Raw genomic sequence first — 6,984 nt, 5'->3', positions numbered from 1 at the left:
GTGGATGCGGCCTGCGTAAACTTTTGCTAGCCCTTGATTAAATATTATTCGCCATTAATAACAGAAAAATGATAATACAGGAGAGAAAACTGTCTCGCCCGCCCCGAATCGCGAATATGCTACAATACAATACATTCATTATTCGAACAGGCAAACATCGTCAATTCGTCGAAGCGTCAAGTCTACAAAAGCCACGACAGCGAAAAAAACACACATGCCAGGACAATCGGGATAAAGAGAGCCACAAGCAGTACACGCCACAATTCCCAGCCAGAGAAAACTGCCCGGCGGAGACCGGGGCCGAAGGAAATGCGGTCCCCAAACGCAGGCGGAGGGAGAGCAAAGAAGGAAGAAGACGAAGGGGCAAGGAAGAGGGGCGAGAAGAACAGCGAGAAGAGCAGACCCCAGGGACGAAGACGGCGACGCCGCCGCAGGGCCCTCTCCTCCTCTTCCTGGGCGCGGCGGCGGCGACTATGCTCGCAGGAGGCAGTGCCGAGGACGAGGCAGCCGAGGCCGGGGCGGGATTCGCACTCGAAGTGCTCGCGGCGGCGGCGCATGAGGAGGGGCACGCTGCCGCGGCAGAACTTGAGGTCGCTGCCCAGGTCGCAGCAGCGGTCGTTGGGGCACTCGAGGTGGAGGAGGCGGCGTTCCATTAGCCAGGCTACCTTGAGGCTCACGCCCGTGTCGACGATTCGGTAGAAGTGCCGGTTGGCGTGTTTGAGGGAGAGGGCGTCCGGGTAGGTCAGGTGGCGGGAGATGAGGAGGTGGATTTCGGTGGGGAGAGACATGAGGGTTGAGTTTTCCTTTTGTCCCTGGGGGGAGGGTGTGGTTGGCGGGGGCGGTTTCGAGAGTATGTGTTGTTCTTGGTCTGGTGGTGGTTGTTGTTGTTGTTGTTGATGGTGGTGGGGATGGTGGACCTTGGGTGATGCCTGCGGTGCTGCTGGCACGGAGGAATGTAGGATGGGAGCTGAGTTGAAGACGGCCATCATACGGCCCGGTAGATAGGGGACTGAGGAATCAGGGAGGAATGAGGCGGGGTGCAATAACAAGACGACCGTGAGATGTTTTGCTGCGTGGTTGTGGCTGTGGTTGTGGTGGTGAGGTGATTTAGAGTAAGAGTTGTGAATTTCAACGGCCTTCGGCAGCGTGACCACTACTCAGATCAGCGTCTTTCTCGGAGACCAGAGAGCCTTGTGGACAAAGAGGAGAGAGGAGAGAAGAGCCTGATGGTTGGTGATGGTTGGTGATGGTTTGTGATGGTTCTTCTGTGGGCAATTAATACATTTCTTTGCTGGTTGCCTAGAGTTGAAGCCACAAAGTTCCCACGACAACGACAGGGGACCCTAGAAATGTCCTTTCCACCCCGAGCGATTAGATCGAGAAGGCCTCTACGATGCAGGCTCGAGCGTAAACGAGATAAGATGCTTCAAGCGTGTTCGAATCACAGTTTTGTTCCGGGCCGTCGACGGGATTGGGAAGGAAGGACTGCAGGTCAGAAGTAGGGCTGAAGGCATGCGGAATGCAATGCTTGCCTCCTCATTGGAAGATCAGAGGCTGATGCCCTTCCAGGGGAGAGGAAACTGAAACCGAATGGATGGTCGAGATCATGAAGCCGGAGGGTCAATCGGCGCCATCGTCAACCCCGTGGCTGCGAATACGAAGTTTCAAGATGCTTTGGATGTTTGAATATCGTCATTAAGGGACATACCTACGGATATCACTGGTTCGTGACGGGGTTGATGGGTGATGCCTGGGCGGTCGATCAAGCCGCAACCGCGAACGATCACCAAAAATAGAACCTGATGTCGAGGCCCGTGCGGTGTTTACGGTGCTGCCTAAGGTAGGTACCTACCTTAAGGTGGAGCGGGGCCTTACAACGTAAGGTAGCGTGAGTTCAGGAGACGCTCAGATGGGTACCTAACCTTATGTGGTAGCCTAGGTACTTTCTTCCTGGGCTACTACCCGACCTATCGTTAAGGGGCAAGGGAGGTAAAGCGGGTACAATAACGCTAGGTACATATGTAATGGGCATAATTAACCCAAGCCCTTGGAGTAACAGCCCCCACCTTAGATAGGTACACACGAAGTACTTTCAGTCCATAATACCTACAGAACGCACACACTGTTGTGAGAGATTTCCTCTTCACACTCCGGCCACCTCCGGTCACCTCCGGCTCAACACTATGCGCCGAGCCCGTGGGATAAGAATATATTAGTATAAAATGCTATCGTACTTGCGTCCATCAAACACCATACTCTCATGAGCCGAGTCCCCACGACCGCCGTCGTCATCCGCGGCGCGTCCGTCAATATCGTCCTCAAAGCCGACCAGCCCACAGGCCGAACCGTCTCGGGCGTCGTGCAGGACATCCTCACCCGTGGCAACCATCCGCGAGGCATCAAGGTCCGCCTCACCGATGGCCGGGTTGGGAGGGTACAGTCCTTAGCCGGGAGCGCAACCAGTGCCGCCAGGGACGACGACAACCGGCACGACCAGCAGGACCTCCAGGATCAGCAGCCACGTGACCAAACCGGCGACGACACTCGCGCTCTTGACCAAGACCAAAGTCGATGGGCGGGACGCGACGGTCGGGGAAGAGGACCGAGGCCGCGATATCGCGATGTTCGTGAGCAGCACGAAGCGCTTGAACCCCCGCCTCAGACATTCGGACTGGATGCGTACATTCGGCCCGCCAAGACGAAGAAGGGACGGGGTGGCGACGCGCATCGGGATGGCTGCACCGTCCCTGGAGATAACACTACTGCATCTGCTGTTTCTGCTGCTGCATCTGCCCAGTCTCTGGCGACCAACGAAGCGACGGCCACTTGTCCCGTATGCGGCGTCTTCGAAGGCGATGCCGCGGCCGTTGAACACCATGTCGGAAGCCATTTCGATTCCTGACCGCCTTTTCGTCGGAGGGGTCAAGAATGAATGTCAGCGAGGGGAAATCGATGTCAGACCATGGGCATTCTCCCTACAAGAGGTGGCTACACTGGGGGGACCTTGTCGGCAATGCTCCGTCTCCCCTCGTTGGAGAACGTGAGCGACGCCTCACGGCCCAGTCACCCTCCCTCCTCAGGGGCATATGCGAGATCTCTACGTCCATAAAATTGGGAAGATCATGATATCATGTATTCATCTATCATCCGAGGCCCGTCCCGTCATACAACAATCATTGAGTTCCAACTCAAATCCCGTGGGGGTATATACCAGGAAGGAAATAAGTTTAAAATAAAAATAATGCCAAGAAAAGGGAAGAAAAGGGAAGAAAAGGGGAAAGAAACGTAGAGAGGCGCCAATCAACTGTTACCACTCTCCCGCTTCACCTCCAGGCGCCGCCTCGCACTCTGTAGTCGATCCTCATCCATCTCCCTACGCCAAACACAACTCTCAGCGAACTCGCACACGAAACACTTCCACGCATCCTCGATTTGCACGCCGCGTGGGTCCCGTTTTCCTTGCCACCACGCCATGGTGTGCTCGAGGTAGACATCCAAGGCGCGGTCATCCATAGGGAAGATGCGGGTGTCGATGAGAGAACCGTCCAGCTGGTAGCGGTACTCGACAGAGAGGAGGCGACCGACCGAGTCGGGGCCGTGAGGGAAGGTTTGGCGCAGCTCGGAGACGAGGAGGGGCACGAGTTCTCGTAGGGTGCGGTATTTGACCAGATCTGGCGGTCTGGGAGACCAACTAGGTTGGCTGTTGAACCGGTCGCTTGACGATGGTTGCTGCTGCTGCGTGGGTGTAGATTGCGAGGAGTCGCTTGCACCAGACAAAGGCGGCGCAGCGGCAAAGCTTCCGTCTGTGTCTACGTCTGTCTCTGTCTCCGAGGCGTCGAAGAACTCTTCGTCGTGCAGGTTCGCCATCTGCGCAAGGAAGGAATCCGAGAAGGGCTCGTCGGGATCAAGATTGTATCGCCGGAAGACACGCAGATAGTCCAGCTTGTCTGCCGCCATATCCGATAAGAACCGGTGGTACAGGAACAGCTGCACCTTGGCGGGCCGGAGCGACGCCGCATTGGCCGTTGTGCGCTTGCCCCTCGTCTTGACATCGGTCAGGTACACCTGGGGGATCTCCTCGTTCCCTGTTTTCCTGGGAGGAAAGTAGTCGGCCATGTTGGGCTGCAGTTCTCGGCTCCGACGCAGCTCTCTCTCGAATTCCGGATCGGGGTGGATGGAACTGAGCCCGTCGATGATGCCGTTGACGACGTTCCCGTCGACAAACCCCCAGACTTCCAGTTCGCGCGTCAGGCCGGTGTCGCGCAGAGTTCTGAGGCCTTGGACAATGTTCCAGAGCCTCAGCCCGAAGGCGTCTGTTTTGCTGGCGATCTCAATGCGAACCGTGGTATGCACTTCGTCTTCTAAGTCCTTGTGTACTCTGGTCCCCTCTTTCATGGCACGTGTTCGGGTTTTCCTCCCGTAGGGCAATCTTGTGAGGGTATACCAGTACTGAAGTTCGCACCACGATCCGGCCGTAAGGTCGCTCACGGAGAAGGGCTTTTTGGGAAAGGTCCGGAATCGGACAAGTGGCGATCGCGTGTCGTCGGTAGACCTGGATGCGACAAGTTGGTCCTCCTTGGCAGACTCGGACGTCTCGGCTTTGGGTAGTGCCTTACTCACTAGACGCTTCCAGGTCAGTCAGCCTTCACGACAGAACACTTCACCTGCCGAGGCCCAGCGGTCTTACAATCGGGATAGCTGACAACTCCGTCGCCGTGTGGAACGATCGCCGAGATGGTCTTCGGTTGGACTGGGCTCTGTGCCGGGAAGCCTGTCCCTTTGCCCTGCACAACTGAAGAAACGACCTTGTTTGCCAGATGATTCGACGCGGGGAAACGTGGAGAGACATGGTAATGATCCTTGGGAGCAATTTTCGCACCACCTTTGGAAGATGTCGCGACGGGAAGCTCTTGAACTGGAAGAGACGGCATAGGAGGAAGATCGGTGACGAGTGAACTTAACAGAGTCTCTTCTTCTAGAGTAATGTCGTAGTCCTCATCATAACTGTCGAATGAGAGAATAGATGCCATGGTGGAGAGAAAAGTGATGTCTCATTTCAAAGCCCGAGGAGGCAAGAATGGGTCTTGAATTGGCGTCACCGTTGAACCGCTGACTCGAGGAACTCGCGGAGGACGATTGCGCTGCCTAACCACGAAGTCACGTGGTGATAAACTTTGCGATAAGATTGATAAGATTGATAAGATTACAGGTATCGGACTATCCTCAGTTCGATGTATTGTCCTCTGGTGCGACTTTTACACACCCAGGGTCTTATTCTGTTGGCTTATGAACTATCAAGAACTGACGACACTTCTCGACAACCGCGCCCTACCCTGCCTGTCCTGCCTTGTCCAGCAGCCTGATGGCTAGCTCTGCTCCCCAACACACAGGGGACATTTCCCAGACACCGAGTGGACATGGACAATGGAATCGCAAATCTCGATGATGTCTTGATCGAAGCTCTGAGAACTGGCAGACGGCTAGCAGACATTGATCTGACGTTAGGCAGTCCACGTACCACTCGTGTTGTCCAGTTGGGGTAACTGACAGGATCGGCCAACGTACAGCTCTTAGCCTCTTAGCCCTTAGGCCCCTTACTCCCCCTATTCGGAAGGATGGACGACAAGGTGGGAACAGCCAATGCATTTCACTTTTTACAAAGGCCCAGCGATGATCATCTACCTTGCCCGCGGTTTTGTTTGTTATGATGAAGCGGAGTATCAAGGATGAACTCGACCCGGCTTTCTCCTCAAACATGAACCGCGATTAAGAGCGTCATTCATACATGGCTTGGAAACGCATGCCTATCTAACCCTGATCATACGGTGCACGGATCAAGGTCTCTTGATTTATGAGTCTCATCAGCGTGCTCAACCAGATTCGGACTGTTTGGCATTGACATAGCCCGCGGCAGATGTCACAGCATGCGCGTGCTCGCTCGCTGCCATGGATAGAATTCCCCCTCCTGCCCTCCTCTTCTTATAAGGCAAGCGTTGCGTAGATGTTCCCATAGACTATAGTTCAAACCACCCCTGACGCTCATTACCTGCGCCGCTGTTTTACTTGTCTCAGTCATGATGAAGGTCGTCATCTTCCTCGCTCTCCTGAAGCTGCCACTGGCTGCGGCCTCATATGTCTCGAGTCTCTCATCCAACGCCCAAGAACTGTTCAATGAGTCTATGGTATGGATGGACATTTACTACGACCGCGATGTCGGGTATTTCTACGACCTGGGTCGCGAATCCGCCCTGCGCCACAATTCCCGAAGCTCGATTTGGTACGCATTTGGCCCCGAACTGGAGAGGGTTCGTAGGCACGACGTTTGTGACGATGATGGAGGAGTTCCAGCACCTCATATCAAACACAACGTCAGGGCTGATCATGCAACCGGTCTGTAACGCAACAGTTGACGATACGTACAGAGTGGGCGGAATCGGTGGTGACAACTTATATCCCGCGTACAGCAACCCGGTGAGTCGTCCTTGACCTTTCCTTCCGTGCGTTAAGAGGCATCCCATGGATCGGAGTAGGAGGCGGGAAAACCAAACTAAAGTGAGCCTTTATCAGTCCATCATGCGAGCCTTCGTCTCTGGCTGGATGGGCCGCCGTATTAACGACGAAAACATGACTGTCGCGGGGGAGAACTACGCCCAGGAAATCATCGACCTGTTTGCAGTGACCGACACCTTATCCGAATTTAACAGCGGGACCTACACAGGCGTTTATTGACAAGGAGAACTCGTCGGTCATCTCGCGGGTAAGTGACTTCGTTTCCTTTATCACCATTTCTTCCCGTAATTACGGTACTGACAAAGCTCGTTTAGCCCCAAATCATGTCCCACGCTGCGGATTATGCCTGGGGCCCGTTGATTGCCATTCTCGCAAGATACCACGCGACCCTCCTCCCTGACGGGTTTTTTGACAAGCTCAAGGAGTTCGGCGGGGAGCGAAGGTTCAAAGGGCAATGAGTCGTCAATCTTCACT

At 54.9% G+C, this 6,984-nt stretch overlaps 4 protein-coding genes across 4 annotated transcripts; 2 read left to right on the top strand and 2 right to left on the bottom strand.

Moving 5' to 3' along the window:
* Positions 1-182: 182 nt before the first annotated feature.
* Positions 183-788, bottom strand: SODALDRAFT_335975 (hypothetical protein; the record flags this gene model as incomplete). The annotated part of the gene is made up of 2 exons (XM_028612556.1): positions 183-280; positions 473-788. The coding sequence occupies 2 exons, from the start codon at positions 786-788 to the stop codon at positions 183-185; spliced, it is 414 nt and encodes a 137-aa protein (XP_028469960.1).
* Positions 789-1,594: 806 nt separating this feature from the next.
* SODALDRAFT_354281 (hypothetical protein) lies at positions 1,595-3,109 on the top strand (the record flags this gene model as incomplete). The annotated part of the gene is made up of 5 exons (XM_028613710.1): positions 1,595-1,680; positions 1,768-1,814; positions 2,133-2,196; positions 2,266-2,878; positions 2,960-3,109. 5 exons carry the CDS (start codon positions 1,595-1,597, stop codon positions 3,107-3,109), a joined length of 960 nt encoding a protein of 319 aa, XP_028469959.1.
* A 191-nt stretch (positions 3,110-3,300) lies between these two features.
* SODALDRAFT_354280 (hypothetical protein) lies at positions 3,301-5,757 on the bottom strand (the record flags this gene model as incomplete). Its single annotated transcript, XM_028613709.1, has 6 exons — positions 3,301-4,619; positions 4,688-5,004; positions 5,100-5,145; positions 5,264-5,291; positions 5,418-5,480; positions 5,659-5,757. 6 exons carry the CDS (start codon positions 5,755-5,757, stop codon positions 3,301-3,303), a joined length of 1,872 nt encoding a protein of 623 aa, XP_028469958.1.
* Positions 5,758-6,291: 534 nt separating this feature from the next.
* SODALDRAFT_250559 (hypothetical protein) lies at positions 6,292-6,723 on the top strand (the record flags this gene model as incomplete). The annotated part of the gene is made up of 2 exons (XM_028607416.1): positions 6,292-6,471; positions 6,568-6,723. Coding segments are annotated over 2 exons (336 nt in total), but the record flags the coding sequence as incomplete, so codon positions are not given.
* Positions 6,724-6,984: the final 261 nt, after the last annotated feature.

Source organism: Sodiomyces alkalinus (assembly GCF_003711515.1).
Source record: "Sodiomyces alkalinus F11 unplaced genomic scaffold SODALscaffold_1, whole genome shotgun sequence".
Lineage (NCBI taxonomy): Eukaryota > Fungi > Ascomycota > Sordariomycetes > Glomerellales > Plectosphaerellaceae > Sodiomyces > Sodiomyces alkalinus.
This window is presented reverse-complemented; position numbering and strand designations above follow the sequence as displayed.